The 21,180-nt window shown below is 45.1% G+C and overlaps 1 protein-coding gene across 9 annotated transcripts in view; it reads left to right on the top strand.

The window, feature by feature from the left end:
• Positions 1 to 21,180, top strand: part of Epac (Exchange protein directly activated by cAMP) — an 841,204-nt gene that overhangs the window by 805,079 nt on the left and 14,945 nt on the right. For 7 of the 9 annotated variants that reach the window (XM_077698340.1, XM_077698344.1, XM_077698342.1 and 4 more), the window contains 11 exons: positions 504 to 571; positions 1,553 to 1,631; positions 4,010 to 4,119; positions 7,390 to 7,475; positions 7,915 to 7,993; positions 8,817 to 8,961; positions 9,463 to 9,560; positions 11,285 to 11,439; positions 13,055 to 13,201; positions 13,758 to 13,855; positions 17,786 to 17,911. In XM_077698340.1, the coding sequence (XP_077554466.1) occupies positions 504 to 571; positions 1,553 to 1,631; positions 4,010 to 4,119; positions 7,390 to 7,475; positions 7,915 to 7,993; positions 8,817 to 8,961; positions 9,463 to 9,560; positions 11,285 to 11,439; positions 13,055 to 13,201; positions 13,758 to 13,855; positions 17,786 to 17,911 (1,191 nt within the window). The remainder of the gene's footprint in view (positions 1 to 503; positions 572 to 1,552; positions 1,632 to 4,009; positions 4,120 to 7,389; positions 7,476 to 7,914; positions 7,994 to 8,816; positions 8,962 to 9,462; positions 9,561 to 11,284; positions 11,440 to 13,054; positions 13,202 to 13,757; positions 13,856 to 17,785; positions 17,912 to 21,180) is intronic. The other 2 variants (XM_077698341.1, XM_077698345.1) reach the window with 1 other exon arrangement.

The raw sequence follows: 21,180 nt of genomic DNA, 5'->3' as shown, positions 1-21,180 counted from the left end.
GATTACTTATGTAAGACGCGCTAAACGCTCGTTTCCACAATTCGCTGCCCTTGTTACCGGTCATGGGAACAATTTTTGGCCGTAGCTGCTGAATATTGTCAGAAAGCTTTTCTCTTTCCTTTTTCTGGTGCTCAAGACGCCAATGTTTAATTTCCTGGCATTGGTTTAGGGAACAAAAGGCCCCACTCAGCCTTTCTTTTTATTGTGCCCAATAAAAAAAAAAAAGACCTACGCCTTAGAGATGTGGACGTAGGCTGAACCATTCAACCACGCAGCGCCAAGCTTGTGGTGTCGGTGTAGCGTCAGTGCGTTAAGCCGTAAAACAGGAATTCATTCGTCTTTTAACTTGTGCGATTTCTGTGAACCGTGTAAGTATTTTTTTTTGCTGTTTTCTCCTGGCGTTTGCGCCGCCCCTTGCCGCAAGTGGTCGGCGGCAGATGCAGCAGCAAAGCTTATCCTCTCACGCTTATCGGTCTGTTTTTGAAAACGTTCGTTTCTTTCAGGGCGTCGTGTGCACTCTGCACGAAGGCGACGACTTCGGCAAGCTGGCGCTCGTGAACGATGCACCGCGGTAAGAGTCTCTGCATGTGTTTACGCCCTCTGTATAGCACTCTCTACGGACAGAAAGGTCCAGCTTTAATCTCTTCGCTATGGTCACGGTGTACACGTTTGTTCATAACTTCATTTATTTAGAGGTCAGGAAAAAAAAAGAACTATATACGGATCGTACGGATATATAAAAACAGGCAGTACCCCACCCGTGCCTACTACTGCATAATAGGTAAATGTGACACAGTCATTGCACTTGGATTGATATAAAATATGTGCACGAAAGTTGTGTATATAAAAGTGGGATATTGAGTATAGTAGTACTTTCTTTGCTGTTCCTTGAATGCCACGTTTTGGTATTTCTGAGTTTTTTTTTGTGTTTTATTTCTGTTACTGGGACAATGGCAAATGGAAGAATCTAAAGTTTATATTACGTACCTGTTTACTGCTTACGCTCAGAACCATCGTAGTATTTATGCTATTTCCGTTTGGTGATTGTCGCTTAGCTTGTTACTTAAAGATAATAATACGGAATAGGGTTGTCTAATAGAATTAATGGTGGCGTGCTCCAATTGCGAAGAGCAACGGCCCAATTTACCACTATTTAATTTCACTGGGAACACGTTTAAGTCTGAACTGTAGGTTTGTAGTAGTGGTCGCTCTGGAGTCAGGAAAGTGCGGTCATTATCAGAACTTAAACAACATGCGCTACATATTCCTGTTGGAAAAAAGTAAATATAGACGCAGAGGTTGAACTCAAGTCCATACAATTTTGATTCGTGGAGACAACTCTGAGGATATTCCTGTCGCCGAAACATGGCGCCGGCCCGTGCTACCACGGCGGTTTCACAGCAATAGTTTCAACAATGCACGCATGAGTGAGTAAGCGCGAAGGCAAGACCGTCTTTGTTGGCGCTGTTTTTCTTTCTCGCAACGGCAGTATGACCGTGTTTTCTGTCTTCGTTTTGTTTTCCCCCTCTTTTCCGACCCGACGCTGCAACAGCGCGGCAACCATAACGACTCGCGAAGACAACTGCCATTTTCTGCGCGTCGACAAGGAAGACTTCAACCGCATCCTCAGGGTAAGCATGCGCCGTGGCTTTCTCCCGGGCCTCTCAAGCGGAGCCGGCGTACGGTGCACGCACGCGTTACGGCCGCGAACCGCATGGCTGGCTTTCCCAAAGTCTGGCATCACCGCCCGACGAACCGCGGGGTTGCGTGGTGCGCCCGCTGAAGATTTCGGCGCATATATCCCACGCGAATCAGAGCGAACGGCTGCGCCCCCGCCCCCTTCCCCCAGAGAAACCGCGCGGCGTCTTGTTGCCGGAGGCGATGGCGGCGGTAAAGGGATGCTTAACGTGAGTGGCTGGCGCCACGCGTTTGCTTTGCTGCCGGCCATTGCACGGCGTATACCATGCAGGAGTATTTTTGAAAGTGCTATTAAACAAAAATTAATTCCGTGAGGGGGTAACCCGTGTTATGAGGTTACAAACTGTGGCCAGATGCGCCGGTCTTTCAGTGGTGCCTCCGTTGTAATCAATTGTACACTATAAATCGTTTGCACCGCTAAAGAGCATTTTCACTGTTGATAACGAACACCCTCGCATCCTAGAAAATACACAGCAAAACGGCTCCCCCAAAGCTGTTACGTTGTTTAAACACACTCTCTGACCCGAAATGCACAAGGTATTTCGGGTTAGAAAGGAAAACACCGTTTAAAGGAGTCTTTCCTTGTGTTTTTGCTAAGTTGTAACGGTTTTTGTTCTAGACAGTGAAAATTCCCCTTAAAGATGTAAACCATGCTATTGTGCAGGGTGTTGTATTTTTATGATGAGTGGTGGGAGGTGTCAGCCTTGAAGTACGTTCTTTCCGGACTCAAATTAACGATAGTTCACGTGCTGCTCGCGTTGACGAAATGTATCGAAGTTTTCACTACAACCGTGGGCACTTCTTATTGGTAAGTGGTGCACCGTAAAAGTGGACATTTCAGATCAAAGTACACAAGCCGCGGGGGCTCAGTTGCTAAGGCGTTGTGCGGCTCAAGTGCGGGGGCGCGAATCCGGCCACGGTGGCTGCTTTTCTGGTGCAGCCGAAAAGCGAAACCGCCCGTTTGTCGAGACTTCGGTAGTCAAAATTAATTCGGATCCTCCGCTACCGCGCGCTGCATTTTCCAGGTGTAGCTTCGATGCGTTAAACCCCACAATTAATCAGAAAGAAAAGTACCACGAGTATGGTTCCGCTGTGTCTACGTTAGTACAAGGAGATGATTAGGAGGACTGAGGCTGGCGAGGAATGGCCGGTCATTGTTACGGGGGAGGGGAAATTTTCTGTGATTCGTGAATGAATTGGAGTAAAAAATACACGGTTCAGTAAATTACTCGGCCTGTGTGAGGGAGATGCTAGTAGGCGTGCAGCGTGGTTCTAGCACTGTTTCAGTACCCTGAAATCAAAGTCTTTGTACGTATCTTCACGCGTACCTGTCAGTGGAGAAGGTGTCAGAGTGCGCGCTCTGGTGGCCTAGTTAGCGGCTTTCCAAAGTCACGGATGCGTGTTTAACGAGGAGGCTGGAGCGTGTGCTTCTCGTTGTGCCCTCTCGAACGGCCGCAAAGCGAGGCTTTCTTCTTTCGAAAATTTCGCTGCGCGGCGTAACGGAAACGAGGAAGTACAGCGACGAGCGCAGTTGGTGTGTCCTTGCCTTTGTTGGTTCGCACTCTTCTGTCCTCTTCCGTGTTTCCGTTACTCCACACAGTGCAATTTTCAAGCACGATGCCGCTGCAATCGCCCCGGCTTCCCTTATTCTCTTGTATGGGTTTTGAGTGCGGGTTTTCTATTTAGAAGTGTTACGAGTAGGAGACTGATAATATTTTCTTAGTTCCCGATGTTTTCTTTGTCGCCCAGCATAAGCAAACGAGTAGGTGAATTTAAGGTTTCGTAATTTCACGATGATTTCGGAGACTTCTAAGGGTCTGAGTTCGGCATCTGTAAGACGCTGGCCGCTTCCGGGTTTGTTCAGCAGTCGCACCGAAGCCCTTTACTGAAGTACTGGATTTTGCTCCACATCGAGTTAATTGCTCACACATTTACCAAAATTTTCAAATATGATAGAGTCAAGGAAGTTTTACATGCGGTTCGTCATGGCCATTGATGTATCTGCTTTTGTTTCCGTTCTAGTATATAAGGGTATGACCTTGTTTTATAGAACCGACAACGTTAGCTGATGTTTCTATATAATATTAAACGCCAAAATGTAAGTTGACAAATTATATTACCTTTTCATACGAGGTAGTGACTGTGCTGATTAAATTTCCGAAATGGTGCGTCTTCACAGACGCCGGCTCAGCCGGCCACATTCGCTACGGAAGGTTAAAAGCGGCTGTCACTTTTGAATATGCGCATAACGTTGCTTCTTCAATCTTTCGAATGCTTTCTCGGGTGCCTTCTTTCCAACCATTTCTTGTAGGACGTCGAAGCGAACACGGTGCGGTTAAAAGAGCACGGTCAAGATGTCTTGCTGCTGCAGAAGATTCCGGCCGATGCACGCAACACCAATGGTGCCCACTCGCACTACAAGTGAGTTTTCTGCATGTATTCTTGTGCTCTTCTGGCACTTTGACGCCAGTGCTACCTGGTGTCATGTCTGTGTGCCACAGAGCACTGGTGCGCATGTGCGCGTGCGCTTGTGTGAATTCGTGAGGCCTGATAACGGGGCAAAACAAAACTATTGAGTCCGAAGATTTGCTGGGGCTATAACTGTTAATCCCAGATGCTACACCACGGGTGGCAACAGCTCCTGTTTTATTTCTGCCTGTGCGGCAGAAAAGCCGACGTTGCCGACTGCGTGGACCGTGAGCGAAAAATCCCGTATCGCCCCGTTGAAGCGCAACTTGAAGCGCCCGCGATCATAAGTGTCGAGCCGGAGTGGGGAGTTTTCCCCATTCATGGGCACAGCTAGGTGTAACAAAACTTGTTGAACTATTTGGTACATACTTAAAGAAAGAAGAAAACGTGGTGCAAACTAGACGTGGACGAAGGAGACAAGATACGCAGATAGAGGCGCCTGTATCTGTCGTGTCTTGTGCTCTTCGTCCAGGTCTAGTTTGCGCAACATTTTTTACAGCTCGGTGGTATGATGACGTCAGGCTAGGCGTTTAGGTGTAATGTGACGTAACGCGTGCTCGGTCTTGATACATGTGGCTACAGCCTTCTTCAGCAACCGAGTAACATAACGCTACTGTGTTATGCGCTTCAAGGCGCTGCTCCAAAATTCTCTTCACGAATTTCCTGTGGCGCTTGCCACGTCTAGGAATGTGTTGAAGCGGATCAGGACCACGAAGGTCTTACTAAGTGCCATCTGGAACGACATTGGGGAGTTACCTAGCCTGTAATGGATCGGCGTTCACGAGCAGCTTGAAGTTGTTCTGCGTGCTCCTTCTCGTGTTCTACGAATTGTTCTTTGAAACGATTTTCAGTTGCAGTAATATAACGAAAACGCCTTTCTTCCGGTGCCACGCGAAAGTTATACTACAAGACGGGGTGTTGCTTTCGGGGTGATTAAACCAGAGGCACCTGCTGTACAATGAACTATGTAGTGTCGTAAGCAGCATCGCGGAGAATCATGGTTGTGCTACTAAGCCGGGCACAACCGCGGCCAAACTCCCCACAATTATACAATTACCGTATTCAGAAACCTTTCATAAAACAGAAATAGCACAAGAAGCAAACGCAGGACTTAAAGGGAAAAAGAGACTACACTTGCGGAATATGATCAATCGTTGGATGCAATTCCATATGTAAATGTGCTGGAAGGGAGAGCGTTCGAGGTTAATGTTTTGAGCGCGGAAGCTACACTTAGGCTGTGATGCACACCGCGGGAGAGAAGGAACGCGGAGGGGCTCAGGACTAACTTGTGCCACTAGAGGATCTTTAAAATACGCCAAAAACTCGACACAACGACGTTTTTTGTTGTTCGCCTACTCCATAAAAATGGCTGCCGGAGCTGCAATCGATCCTGCGTTTTGTGCTCAGCAGCACAATGCTTTATCCACTGAGTCACCGTTGCGGATCGAGGAAGCTTGAAATTTAACTCCGCTGTTGTGCAAAGTACGAATGAATGTTAGAGCGTTTTTTCGAGCGAAGGGCAAAAAAAAGCCGTCAATCTTAAATGGTGGCAAGGCCTTGTATGTACAAAGGGTAGAGGTGTAAGGCACCTAATGAGATAAGTACAAAACGTTCCATCTATATTGCCTCGCTCCTCGCAATTCCGGCGTTGCAACGTTGTTAGTATGCACTAGTACGGGCAGCTTGCTAATCCACCTGAGGTCTATGACAGCTGTAATGCCAGGCTGATGTAAAAGTGACAGCTATGATCCGCTCGATTTTTAGGCCCTGTTATGTCTGTGGGTCAGACGCCAAAGAAGCACACTTAAGGCATAGCCTAATTAGCGTGTTACTAGCCATGACTTTGTTGCGGCAGGCAGGGGGTGCAGTTTGTTTTAACCGTACGAACTCGACTACGAAGCTCATCGCCTGGTTTTTCGTTACTCACACAAGCTTCCGTGGTCTGTGTATGAATTAGTGGCGTTTGATAACGCTTCGTCGTGAGTGATGAACTCTGTGGCGTAATCTTATCTGGTGCCTACGCGATACCCCGGGCTGATATGAACGAGGCGTTTCTGGGAGCGGCTGTCTCATAGAAAAAAAAAAACGGGGTTGTCTGAACTATTCGCCCTAGTTTTGGCGGTGGATAGCCTACTTTAGCGACTTTCTTCTTCGACCTTGGCACGTAGTAGGGTCGGGAAGCCCTTTCTCCTAAATGTCCGCTTCAGAAGGCATCTTTTCTTGATGTTTTTGTTTGGCCTGTCGCCTCGGGTCATGTCGACTAACGTTGCTTGCCCGGCCGTCGTTATAGCCACGTATGAAATCATTGCACTCACGCACATACTGGTTAATTCAATATACTTATTTCGTGAAAACAATGTGTGTGTTTGTGACTCCAGAGATAATGGCGTTATCACATACGAGTAGCTCGCCTGCACACGCAAAATGTCCCCGGGAATGTCCGTGGCGCACACGGCAGCAATGTGATGAAATCGATAGCAGAAGCTTGGTAGCGTTAAATTGTTTACTTTCGATCAGGAAAGCTCCTAATCGTTGGTTCTAATAAAGCCTTGTAATTCTGGGTGTAACCCCGTGTTTGCAGTTGACGCTTTTGTGTCTCTATTCCTGACTCGTTTTTGCTGTAAAACAAACAGCTGCTGCCCAGTTGTGCTGTATGATGTTAACCACAGCTATGGGGGAACTAGGAGGAACGCGAATAATGAAATTATCTTTCACAGTAACATTACCGGCTTTAGTGTGCGTCAGATAAATACCTGAGCCACACATGAGATAACCATAGGTTCAAAGAAGTTACGTCGTACAAGTAAACAGCGTCCCACCAGTACCCACAAATAAGTCGTCCATTTGCATAGCCCTTGATACTGGGTGCGCAACTTCCTGAAAAGCACTTTAGTTAATTTCTAACTCTGTGTTTCTGTTTTTTTGGTCGAGTACCCAGAATAACGCGCACGTGTGACCGCAAAAGAATACCGACAAAAAAGTCGTATCCGGGCACAACTTCCCCACAACTGGGACCGCGCGAGCTGCTGTCAGATATTGTCTTTGCTTCCTGAATAATTACGTTCACTTAGGAAACACTCCCGGGACTGAACGACAGACAAGAAACGAGCAGAATTCGCAATATCTGTGTTCTGCGAACATTTTACATTCGTAGAGTACGGTGAACACTTTCCTTATTGAATAGCTCTAGTGACGTTCGTTTTGTTATTTCCCCTCACACAGGTATATGGTGATGGCCGGTACGCCACAGAAGATGTTGGAACATCTACTAGAGACAAGAATAGACACAAGAACCGAGGAATCCTCAGGTAAGATAATCTTAGGCGTTGACATTCTTGTCTTGCTGGGCAGTATAAGGAGAAAAATTAGGCGCCGACAAGCACTGTAGGAAAATGCAATAAAAAAAATTAGAGGGGACAGCTCGGCGAGTTAACGAAGATTCATTCTCAGAAATGTGCGCAGAAAATCGCGAGGGCAGGTAGCACACAAGCGACGGCACGTGGGACTGCCCAAAACTAAACGTTTTTGTCAGAAAGAACGTTTGTCAAAAAATGGAAACGTTTAGTACCTCTGTGTCACGTTATTATGTGTTTTTTGTACTGGTAAAGTGAGAATTTTATATTAACGAACCAAACATTTCATGGAGCTTCGTAGCCCTGTTTATAAAGCTCATGTTTGTTCCTGTACTGGAATGTGTGCTACAGTGTTTTTTATGTATTACAAACATGTTTTAATGTTTTTTTACAGATACTTTCTTAGAAGACTTCCTGCTGACGCATGTCATATTTATGCCAAGCCATCAGCTCTGTCCAGAACTCATGAAGCAATATCCTTTTCATTTACAGATATTTATTAGTTTTTCTTTTAAACTAAGCATACACAATTCTGTCTTACGCTTTGAAATGAACACACGCGCAGTTTTTTCTGGGAATCACTGCACTTGCTGATATGAGTGAGCTGGATGAACTTTTTGGTGTTTGCTTGAAGGAAACTTTACCATAAACTTGAAACCTTATCATAGGCCAAATCTTCACCAGAAACTATTTATGCGGAAAAAAGATATATGAGCAAGACGCAATGGCTTCGTTTTTGAACTGACTGGGCGAATTAGATACTGAAGAAGGGAAAGTACAGCTGTATATCTTTGTTCAGTTATTTAAATAAGTGCTCCTTATTTATTTGATGAAGAAATCGATTGTGCCAAGGCTTCATTATTTATTATCTAGTATTTTATCTAGACTCCTGCTCAGGCTTTGTCCATAAAGTGATTCAATTTAAGGTGAACAAAACGACAATTGTTTTCGGAGTTTCAAGTTGCCATTGAGACCGTAGGTCAAACTGGATTGGGCAGTCCAGAGAAGTATACACTTTATAATGTAGCTTCAGTAAACGTTTCCGCACTCAAAATAAGGTCAGTACAGTCTGAAATGCGTTATCTAAAACTGGGCATCAACGTCTCACTAGTTTAAAACTAACAAAGCAAGACAAATAATGCTGTCGCATAAACTTTATGCATTGCTATTTTTTTTCATACGGAGATGTAGTTTCGTGAATGATTTAGCGTTTAGTGGCGTTGTCATCATCAATTATTACAGCAGTGGCATTGTGGAGGAAATGGCGAAGCAGTGTCCTTAACGAATTTTCTCCACTTATCGTATTGACATGGCAAACTCAAGACAAGAAAAGGAGTTCATCCTCGCGAACAAACGACGGGTCGTGCAATTCGCCAATAGCTGGGCTCTCACAGTGCGCGAGGCCTTCTTCGAGGATCCAACTATTCAGGCATTTGTTGACGTAAGTGCTGCAAGACGCCCTTGTCTTTGTTTTGCGGTCTGCTTAATGAAAATGATGTCGCCTGTTGAAGACTTGTCGCGCGCTTTTCTTAGTAAAGTAAATAAAGCCTTCTGTAGATATTGCTCCTATATAACTTGTGTATGGATTAAAAAGTATTTTTTTTGCTTTTGAGACGGTGGAAACGAGGCTGGAGAAATCTACAGCTTCCGAACTACAACCAAAGCAAGCCCAATGCGCTCGGCTGTTCAAACAACCCCGGGTTATCTGTGCGCATGTGTTTTCGCGGCGGTCTCGTCTTGTGCTATAAACCTTTTCATCACTTTATCTTTCATAAGATCAGGACACGTTCCGGGCTGTGTTGCGCATGCGCAGTCACATCTGCCTGTCGGCTGCGCCAATTATAGGGCCGCTAGTACAGCCCACTGATAAAATGGCAGCTGCCAGAACGAAGTAGTTAGAAAGATCTATAGCGGTGAAGCATACACGGCTGCTTTTTTTCAGGAGCTTCTCAAGGCTGTCAAGGATGACAGCACAAGATACGCGGGATGCCTTCAGGAAGAACTCAGGACAATGACGAGGATCATGGACTTGCAAGAGAAGTAAGAGGAGTCGCTAGGCTTGCAACGCAAAGTAGTTCTTCCTCTCTTTTCTTCTGCTCGACTGTCATGCATGTCCTACATTCTGTAATGACTTGGGGTACCTAGAGTAACATACTTGCTTGAACGCCTAACTGACTACTTTCTCATCTGCTGCACGCGTAGTTGCATCATATCACTCTTGAAGAGTTCCGTGTGGAATGGGGGCAGAATAATACATTCTATGTTTGTCAGTGGGTTTCTAGTTTACATGTATGCGTTCCGGCGATCGTTCATACTATTTGCTTTTCCTGTCTTCCTCCTGTGTAGCCAGTGCAGGTCTTCTGTGTGAATTTTTTGTTACTAAGGGCGCATTCTCCACGTGGTCCTAAATCTGTGGGTGCGGTCGAGGTTATTGGCGAAAACTAGTTTATCATCTAGTGTGCTTATCCAGTGCGGAATCGCTTTATTCTGCCACAACAACGGGCGTATACTGGTCTGAGCTGCTGTAAGTGGTCGAGGGTTCTAGTGCCACATTCTATTAAGGCCGAAGCACCTTAGGGGCTCGCCCTGTCGGCGTCTCATGTCATCATCGCCGTTCGTCGTCGTATTCTGATGGGGTCACGGTACTAAAACGCCGGGGCACTCGTTTTCTAAGGCCTCATGGTAGAACGCTTCATCTCCATGAGCAAAAACGCGTACTAAACGAACACACCGGGACACTCTTTTTTCGTTCGCGCTGGCTTGCTTGTGTTTCGTCCCGTAGTCGCTGTAACTCTAAAATTGGCAGTTCTCCGTTTCGTAGTTCACTTCTTCTCCGTCTTCGTGATTGGGATGTCGCGTATATCAGCGTACGCCGTGTGGCAAGAGACTTTCAATCTTTGAATACACTTATACAATGCATGCTTTGTGCCCTCCCCAGGTTTCCCTTTAGTAGAGATAAAGATGGCCTGGTTGTTTTTTTTTGTGTTAGTGCTCCTATTTAGCGATCAAAGAAAAGCCTGGTCATGTCAGTTCTGTCATTATTGCGTTCACAAGGCAATGATGACAGCTATATTTGCACTAGTAGCATCACTGAGTCCCATAATGAAAGGCTCTTAAGAAGCAAGTGTGGTTGTTGGAATATTGCTGCGGAATATTAGAACAGCTCGTTGAACACGGCAACGATGTGCGCTATGATTGCAGCTTTAACTCGGTGTGTCTAGGAGAGACTTCTCAAGAAGAAATTGAGGATTCATTTTTCCATATTAGTTTTGATGTTCAGTTTGGAAGTGCAGGCGTTCAGCTTTACCTTTACCCTGGTTTGCATGTAGATGTAGATGAAGTATATCGGAACATCCTCGCTTAAGAGGCTCGGGCTAATGCGGAATTACAACAACTCAACCAGAAAAGATCTATTAAAAATGCCTCGGTTGCCTGCCGACAAGTTTAGGATTTAAACTGTCGGCATATACGCCGCTTAGGATTTTGCAGCCAAGCTCGAGAGATTCGGAAGTGCGAGAAGTTCAAACATTTCTTCGAACGTTACCCATTTCTTCCTCACTCTACTTCTTTGAGGATAATGCATGTGTTCTCTGGCTTGTGCAGTTTAAAAAACCCCACATTGCATGCTTCTTCTAGGGTTGATGTTTCTCTGCCTGTACCTCCTTTTTCTCTCCTTTGTTCTTTATGTTGCTGCTTAGCAGCCCTTTGCTGTATGCACCGCACGCTGTAGGCTTTGAGAAAATTGGCTAGAAAAAGTGCCATAGTGTATTTCTTTTCAGATACGTGAAGGAACACGAGTCTTCGGTCCCCCAGCGCTGGAAGGTGGGCCCGTTCGGACAGATACGGCACCTTTCGTCGGGAAGCACGACGTCGGAGGAAATGGTCGACGTGCACCGACCCATCAAGCCCAATGACGAGAGTGAGTTGGCGTGAGCCGCTTATTACGTCACTGAATATTAATTGATCAACTACTCGGCCAAGTAACTCTGCAAATGCATTAAATAATGGTTCATTTCGTCGCAGAAGGCAGCTTTGAATAGATAGAAAGGACTTAACAGTTTCCGTTAGATGAATTTGAGAAATATGCAGTTTTCTCAGTGTCACAATTATTGATCCGCCTGCGCGGGGTTTACTTTTTGGATGACACCAACACTTGCGAGGGTAGACTGCTTTTTTTAATCTTTAGAAAGAAGAAGGTGGATACTTTTTGCATTTAGCCTTCTCCACGTGGTGTGTTGCTGTTGTTGTTTACTGGAAAAGAAAATGAAAGGAATCGCACTGGGGATATTTTCGAGCTCAGCAGGGAGCTCACCTGAAGGGAGGTAGAGGGGGAGTGGAAGGAGAAAGTAGATAGAGAGAGACAGAGAAAGATATGAACAGAGGTGTGATCTTACTAGGGGAGTAGCATACCGGCTCTGACTGGTGGATTTAAAGCGTGTGCACGCATACACTTTATATAAAGTTTTATTCCAAGAATAACTAACTTATGCAGTTATAGCGTGAAGGCAGTACTTGCTTTTGCCTCTGATTGTGCAAAGCCGCTTATCAGCGAGTGAGAAGAACAACGACAGAATGCTGCCCGGGCAGGCGTCGAACGTGGGTCCTCCCGGTTTCGGAGCCGATGCCTCGGGACATTGTTTCCCAGTCGCTGCTGTCCGGGCTCCTCCGGTGCGATGCAGAGCTTTAATTAAACATAATGATTGGCTCCTCTCAGCACCTAAATCTACCTAATTTATACTAAACCACCCTTTTTATGAAAAAAAGAGGGTACAAGTGGTATAAGGTAGGATTTTCACAATACAGAAATCCCGAAAAAAACAAGGTGGAATTGCTGGAGCTCAAACCCAGTATGTAAGCACTAGATGCCGCAACGCTACCCGAGACGCCGAGTAGCCAGCTCATTTCAGCAGCTCATCAAGAAGAATGCGGCAGTGTTCTATGGTACCCACTGGACGGCACTAGGCGTAACAGGAAGTGTCCGGCCTGTAGTGGCTTAGAAACGGACTCTCGTCCGATGCCTTACCAACCATGCCACGCCGGCTGGTTGTTTTGGGCAGCGCGCGCTAACACGAGATGCTGCCACCTTGCCTTCTGCGCGATGACGCCAGCTGGCAGGTGTGTGAAATAAATATGGACGTGATCCGGAATCTTCCTCTGAAGTCTCTAAAGAAGAGGTTCGTCTAGCCGGACACATAAGAACCCAAATGGCATAAGTCCACATGGATAAGATTGACCGAAAGAGGCATACTCCGTTTACATATGCGCAACAACATACATCTGCAAAAGAGCAAGTATCACGACTGCAAAGCATTTAACTAGCAACCGGTCGAAAAATGACCAAAGTGCCGCACCTCATGCAAAAAATGGCCAATTCGGTCTAAGAAAAAGAGCTTTTGTGGGACATTCTGTGCTAACGCAGCCAAGCCGTCCGTCACTTTTTTATGGAAAGTAGTTGCCGCTCCCCCCCCCCCCTGACAGGGAATCATATCCAAGCCGTCTCTTTTAACACGCACTCCTTTGTTTGTTCCCTGCAGTCATTTTCAGGGTGTACTGTGCAGACCATACGTACACGACCCTCAAGACCGCCGTGAGCGCCACAGCAGAATTCATCAAAAGGAATGCTGCCGAAAAGTTGAGCCTGAAGGACGACCTGGTGCTCGTTGAGGTCAAATCCTCGGGAGGTGCGTCATTTGTGTGTCCGAGAACGTCAGTGTAGTTGGTAGACTTGAACCCATAGGTAACCAACGAGATCTGAAGGTATACGTAATTGTTTTCTGCATCTGAAGTCCATCTTTGCATGAAACCCAGATAACGATAGATTTAGGACCTCTGAGAAAATTGTAGGCGAAGGGACATCATTAAACCACGAATCTAATCAACTTTGCTTGATTTTAGGGCTAGGTTGCGTGATACGGAGTGCCCCAGTTTGCGATACTAGTGTATTTGTCTGCTGCTAGCATTCATTCAGCATTGGTATTGACCAATTCATGTGCCCGGTGACGTCACACTGGGTAACCTTGTAATCTCGTGACTTATTTTGAGAGCATGGCACAGAGAACTTAGACGAAGCTGCACCACCTGTTTGAGTTCCGCATAGCTATTTTTTCATTTGAGAATGTTGTGGTTACATCGGAAAACGTTCGGGACGCAAACATAAAATCCTGGGGATATAGCTGCAGCGAAATATACTACTTTTAATAATGCTCGGATAGTAATACTCGTACCACCTTTCTACAGAACGAATTGCATTCAAGGACTCAGAAGTGAGCGTACCAACCGGACTCAGTATCAACGGAAGGATCTTTATCTCGCCCGCAGACCACCTGGACGCCCTTGTGAGTATTTTCTGGCTGAACTGGACGCAGCGCGTTTCTATTAATAGTTTGCTTATACTCGACTACGTGTTACCGTAATTTCGTAAAGTTTCAATTGCTTCTATTGGGGAGCAACTATCCTTGTAAATCAATTACTTTTTTCCCGTCATCAATCGCAAAATTACCCATTGCATTATTTCTCAACTCTTTCTGGCGAGAGGGGTTAAATCCGCAGAAGTCACTCAGCCGGGTCTCGCTGTGCTGTGTCCATCATAGGCATTTTCAGAAATGTTGTTCTCACCACTCACAGAAGCGGAGAGGCGCATTGAAATTTGAGGCGGGAGCATGCACTGATAAAATACCCTTTGACAAATATTTGAGGCATGTCGTGCAGGTGCCGATTTACCCAACTCAATTTTCTGGCGGCCTGGCTATTCACGTCACACTAAATGTGTATGTAAGAGCTAACGCAATAAAAACGCGCTGTATGAGAAGTAACATGAGAAGTAATCAATTACTCTAGTTTCTCGATTACTTTTTGAGGTTGTAATTATCATTTTTGTCGGGTACTTTTTACAGTGAATAATTGTAATGGTAATCGCTTTATTTTTTCACTTGTGCACAAGTTTGTTTACGGGTAACAGTACAAGGTTGGTCTCATTTGAAAATAGAAGCATAACTGCTAGATTATTGTTTTTGATATGGGATAGTTGAACATGAAATATGCACCTGTATAAAAAACCACTTGTCTTGATGTCCACTCATGAAAACTCCGTAGCTACTGGTGAGGTATTACACGTGCCAAATTCTGTCATACAACAGGCCGAAACGTTATTATATATATATATTGGGTTCGGTCCCCACTCTGGGCGCGTGTTTTTCTTTCTTTCTTTCTCCCGTAATAATTAAAATAAATAATGTAACATCACTAACGGTAAAAAATAGTTCAACCATTCCCCTATGCCTTCTTTCCTTCTTTGGCGATGTAGACTGCCGCATTTCTTTCTGTATTTCCTAACGAGCCCCTCATTTTCCAAACCCTAATACATATATATATATATATATATATATATATATATATATATATATATATATATATATATATATATATATATATATATATATATATATATATATATATATATATATATATATATATATATATATATATACCCAGTTACCAGTATAGCCAGTTACCCACTCATGACAGGCTGTAGACGTTTGAGTCACGCCCCGGGGGTTGAAAAGAAGGTCCCCTTCTCCCCGTGTAGTCAGAGTGGCGCTGGCTACCACCCTCAAGCGTCAGATACACTTCTAGTAAATATAAATAGCCCAGAAAGTGAAGGAGAACACAGTCGCCCAGATAGCCGAATTGGTAAGGCATTCGAGATTTAATCGAAAGGCGTGGGCTGGGCGCGTGTTTTTCTTTCTTTCTTTCTTCCTTATATTAAAAAAAAAATCTTAACTTCATTAACCGTAGTAAAAAATAGAGCCTAACAACACCCCTATGCCTCCTTTGGCGTTGTAGACTGCCGACCTATGTTTCTGTATATATATATATATATATATATATATATATATATATATATATATATATATATATATTCGATGAGTTGCATTAGGACTGAAGTGAGAAAAAATACAGTAGATTAAAACGCACATCAAATCAAAATACAAACAAAAGTTTTCAAAATGTTGCCGTTGCCAAATGGCAGCGGCAGTTTCAAAGCAAACTTCAAACAATTGGGCAATACATTAGGAAAACAGATGAAGTAGTGACGATCTACCAGATAGTTTCCTTGCAAGAGCTTATGCTGTTCTCGCGCCCATTCGTAAATCCACCGCCAAAAGATACAGTGGTTGGATATACTTTCTACCTTTTCCTTTTTTGTTGAAATCGCAATCCTCGCTATGGAATCGCACCATCACGCTAATCGTCAATCCTTAGAGTTAGGCCTGCGGATTGGCGCGTTTGAATACAAGCCATTAGGACAAGTGTCGCACATCTGTTATCAGTTCTAGCATAAGAGAAAAAAATCCTACAGGTGCCACGTTAATGCTACCAGTGAATTGTATGATTTGTTCACCTAGAATAATTCGTTAGCTGTCACCTTCTCGAGGGTGTAAGCCACAATTTTGTTAGATGTAATCTTTAATTAACTCTCAGTCATTGCATTATTGCCATGGCCACTGAAATGCATTTTGTGATTCACGGATGTGGGAGTCACAATAAATATGTCAGTTCCGCCTGACCCCCGGCCATCGTTCCATCCTCTATGTTGCGGAATCTTATGACAGCTTATGCCATTGCAAACTGAAATGGTAATTTGTTCGTGCGAAGCACGAGATGGAACCTTTGGCGGACACGCCCCCCCCCCCCCTCCCGAACGAGTAGCAGTAGCAGTAGCAGTAGAACAACGAGCCTGGCTGTCAGTAAAAGTGCACCTCGGAAAGCAATCAGAGCTAAAAACCGCAGAACAAGCAGAACGGATGAGCACTGGGCGAATAATACACTGTGCAATTTGCCTGACTTTCTACATGCGTCATCTGCTTTTAACTGTTTTTTTCTTTCCATGATGAAATACGCAATGCCTGCAAGGTCGAAGGATACAGTTTCTTGCAAAACGAATAAGTTCGCACTTTACCTTAACAGTTTTTCTGCTATATATATTATTATTACTTGCGTCTGTAAAAATGGAACTTGTCCACTCTACCATTCTGAAAAAGTGACGGTTAAAGTAGGCACCACGACACTCGCTTCCGTCGGAGTCATGACACGTTTGGTTGTGAAAGGACAGAAAATGAAAAGTACGGAGCAACATCCACCGCTTGGTGTTTTGCTTATTGAATTTTAATTATTTTGCGCGTGATAATTTAAAACCAGGCGGTGTTCCTTTTCTTTGTTTCTTCCGTGGAAACACATCTTTTTATAAATATTGGAGAGTCTGGCGCCTCGGGCTACACCTCTGCTCTGAGGTGCAGCTTATGTTGCAGAGCGGCAGTGTAATTTAAACCACCTGGAGATGTTTATCGGCGGTCGAAATGTTCACACATGGACGTTGTCGTTTTCCGTCTACTTCAGAAAAACGGTCGTGGGAACAGCAATTGAACCCGAATACTTGTGGTCAGTAGCAAACGGCTCAGCCACTGAGCCACTCCTATGGTTACACTTGTCAAGTATTTTCACATTTTATAAATGCAAAACGTTTGCAGACATGGTGTGTGGGCCTTCGCCGTTGCGCAGTGGAGCACTCTTGCAGCCTGAGTGCTCCTATAAAGTTGTAGCAAGGCAAGGGCGAAGTCGTTTAATATCACCGGCAAGCTGCTGAGAATGACATTTTGTTTGGTCAGCCTTATACTGTGCTCGCGCTTCCAGCAGCAACATACCATTGCTACATTGTTGAGCATGTGTTTTCCTTGATGAGACTATCAAACGAGCGTTGGTGGTGTTTTGACTGGTCTGGAGGGGAAAGTGTGCGACAGGTTGCGGAGTTGATGGCACGTGAAAGAAAAAAGGCCTGGGCCTGAACTGGCACTGACTGCGTAATATCAACAATGCGTGGCCGAACCGTTCCTTTGGGAACCGGTAACCGTTGTTTATTATATATATATATATATATATATATATATATATATATATATATATATATATATATATATATAGAAATGCGGGTACACTGTAAAGGAAGCCAAGAAAGCAAAGGAAAAATGTGGCGGTACAGTCATTTTTTCTCCATTTTTTTGATGATGTTACAAAATTTTCTTGACCTGTTGATGTTACAGAATTACGTAATAAGTGTGAAGGGTAGCGGAACCTATGCAATGATGCTTTTAACAGGCTTGCGGCGTCAAAACTTGCAACTTCATATGTAACAGTCATTAGAGTTATCTCAAAGGCACCGTCTAATCATGCTTTGTTTCGTCGGTTTATTTTCTTCTTATTTTTTTCAGACGCCGCTCAGCGAACAAGAGGGTCCGGTGGAAGGGACGGGGGCCCTTCTCGAGACACTCAGCTCGCACGACATCGCTTACCACATGTCCCTTTATGACTGGCACCTCTTCTCCTGCATACACGAGGTACGTGTGGCGGCCTCCAATACGACTTTAGTGGCAATAACAAAGGAAAACAGTTTCGCCTTGTGCTGAGGTTCTTGCAAATAATATTTCTGGGCGGGGCATTGTTTACTAGAAGGCGAATGCGTCCATAAGCGAAGAAAACAGGAATAGGCAAATAAAGAAGGAAATGTACAATTTACCAAGGCTGAAGCGTTGGAAAGGTGCACCTGTAAGCCCAATAATCTAAGTTTGGCTGTTCATCCCATACTCTAATAATCTAAGGTCACTGTGCATCCCATACTCTTTTTTTTCTCGTACCTCTCATATTCAGCGAGAAGTAGCTAGTTTTGGTTTTAAGCCTGCGGCCGACGTCCATGTACTTCCTCTTCTATTAGTTCGCCCCCCTCTCTCTCCGTTGAGGATTTCACTTGTGGTGCACTTTAGACCTGCGCGAACCTGACGCCGCCTTTAAACGGTGCTTTTTGGCTTGATGTTCATTGGTGCAGGGCTCCTTTATATTCGAAACAGTTGCTGCCACTTAGTGGTGGGACAACAGCCACCGTTCGCAACACTGGCCTTCGAATGTGTATTGAAGGACGAGTGCGCTGCAGTGCTTGGGTTTGAAGCGTAAGGTCTCACGGTAAAGTGGCCCGAAATTTTTTAGTGCAGCGCGGCCGAGGAAACGGGAGGTCATGCTACTCTGCTGACAGCATGCTTGTGGAAACATGTATGCAAATATAGAGGGGAACATGTCGTGGATGAGTTAATTAGGCGGCACGCGAGTGGGCGGATAGCAAGGAACGTGACAGTAGGACGGAATCTGATTGTCTGGGTGTCACAGGTTGTGTGTTCGGCCCGACAACAATAGTGTAACTACCAATGAATGCGTTCATTGAAGACATTGAAGGGTTGGCGGAACCTTCGCCCAGGGTAAACACAAAGTAACTATATCTGCAGAGAACTGAAATAAACTGGGAGCAGTATAAGAATACACTTAGGTCACTTTTTTTCGTGCGTCATACGGCAACATGTCACGAAAAGCATGCCGAGCTTTCCGTAGCATTAGCACACCCATCAGCTGGTGAGGCGATATCGTTAGCAACATGATTACATTTGAAGCTGCACGAGGGTGCGGGTATTTTCAGAGGAATGGCAAAGAAAAAATGAAAAACCTGAGGAGGCCGCGCAGAGGGCGCAGAGGAAGCGGAATTGTTGCGGTTATGCTATCAACGACACCGCAGCGCGTCTACCTGCGACACGACACACGCTTTGTCTCCGGGAGGTTATCTACGGATGAGCGACCCAAAATTCTTAAATGTATGTACTCTGCACGTTGTGTGCTGCAAAGGCTGCCGAAAATGGCTCAAATTCTTGTTTTGGTGTGGAGTATTTTTAGTGGATCACAGGTTGTTCACGAAATTGAATTCCGCTCACTATTGCTGCCTATGTGGCTTCACTACAGATTTATATAGGCTCTGTAACTATTTATAACCTGGATCGGATCCAGAACCGTCAGAGCCGTTGAGGTACTTGAGCTCTGTGTTTGACGTCAGGCAGCACAGTGTGAATTTTTATGGGTTGAGGCCGGATTCTGAAATCAAGGATGGAGGACTAGGTGCTCATCAGATCCGGAGCCATGATCAACAGGGTGCCCACGCTGCATTGCCATAAAGCACACTCGCAGGCGATGCATTTTGTTCCCAATAAACGCCAAGGTTGCAAGTTGTCTGGTACTGTTATGGTTCCAATTTTAGAGGCAGATTATGGTTGCTAACAAACCACTCAGCATTTGCACCGGTATTTCCTATATGACTGACAACTCCTTTAAATGGAGGGGCATTATAGACTCAAAAATGACGAGACGTAGCATTCTCATGTGCTGCCGGAATCATGCCGAACAGGCTAAGACATTGTGCTGCTGAGCACGATGGCGCGGATTCGATTCCCGGCTGTGGCGGCCGCTTTTCTGATGGAGGCGAAAAGCAGAAACGCCCGTGTGTATGAGATTTCGGCGCACGTTAAAGATCATGAGGTGTTCAAAATTAATCCGGAACCATCCACTACGGCGCACCTCAGAGCCTGCATTGCGTCGGCGCGTTAAACCCCACAATAAATCAATCAATCAATCATACTGAACAGGCGCACTAGTAATGTCAGGTTCTTCTAAAGTCTGCGTGCCAGTGGCTTTCATATCAAAAAACAGTCGAAGGATAGTGAAAAGGTTGTGATAACGCACGTATGGCAAAATACACCTGGTGTAGCGAGCAGGTAGTGTGCAACCCCCGGCTTCACAGAAGTTGCAGGAAATTTAGCGTCCTTAGCGGCTCTAGTTTACGCCGCAACCGATAACGAAGGTATTCATACTTTGTTCAACACGCCTTTCATGACCGCAAAAATATCATCTGCGTACACAAAAATACCAAATTCCCGTAGCATCCACCTCTGAGGTGTGGTCACTGATCATGGAGATGTCAAACTGAGTCAGGGTTAGTGCGCCACCCTGAGTGATGCGGAGCTTTACGATGCGCGCTGATGTGTCACCATCGGCCATAGATCTTCTGAATAAATAACTGGAAATCCGATCATCTGAGTCCAACCGTGCCTGCAGACGTCATAGCCATGCGAATGGCTGCATGATGTGCGATCTAATATGCTGTGTGCCTTCATGTCAGATCAATGTAAATATGGTGATTGTTATATCTCTAAAAAGCGTTTGCATGGTTGGAATTGTTGTTGGGCTACTTTAACCCCTGCGGTATAGATGCTGTGAGGGCACGCCTTTGCGCGAGTAGCGTGTCCTAGTGAAAGGGCGCCATCTTAACGTCACAGCTCTGCCGAAAAGGGGATAACAGGGGCGTGATTAAGTAAACATGACATTTTATTACGATTTAGAACTAGTAGCCTGACGTGCATCATCATATATGTTCAGAATAACAGGCTTTCCAGGGGTGGTCAAATATTGAAAAGAGCTACCACTTTGTGTTGTCGCTGAGATGAGTTGAAGGCATATAGCTGATATAGATGCAGGACCCGGAGTGGGGGCCTTGTTAAGGGGACACTAAAGAAAGACCATAGAATTTGTATAGCTGAATCGGCTTCTCTTCAAAGACGCACGATACTTTTCTGCCAAGACAGAAAAGCTTAAAGGTGGCATTTCGCTGTTGTTCTTTCCTGCGCTTTTGTGTGACGTGATGACACACCGAACGGGAATGGGTTAGGCGGTCCAGCCTATATCGTGCTGCTGGTACCCCGGAGAAAGTATGAAAGTGTGAGCAGTTTGTAAAGACGAT

This window comes from Haemaphysalis longicornis, unplaced genomic scaffold, assembly GCF_048455015.1.
Source record: "Haemaphysalis longicornis isolate Haplotype H1 unplaced genomic scaffold, Haemaphysalis longicornis Haplotype H1 scaffold_2, whole genome shotgun sequence".
NCBI classification, from domain to species: domain Eukaryota; kingdom Metazoa; phylum Arthropoda; class Arachnida; order Ixodida; family Ixodidae; genus Haemaphysalis; species Haemaphysalis longicornis.
Note: the sequence above shows the minus strand (reverse complement) of the source record. Positions and strands in the feature narration are given on the sequence as shown.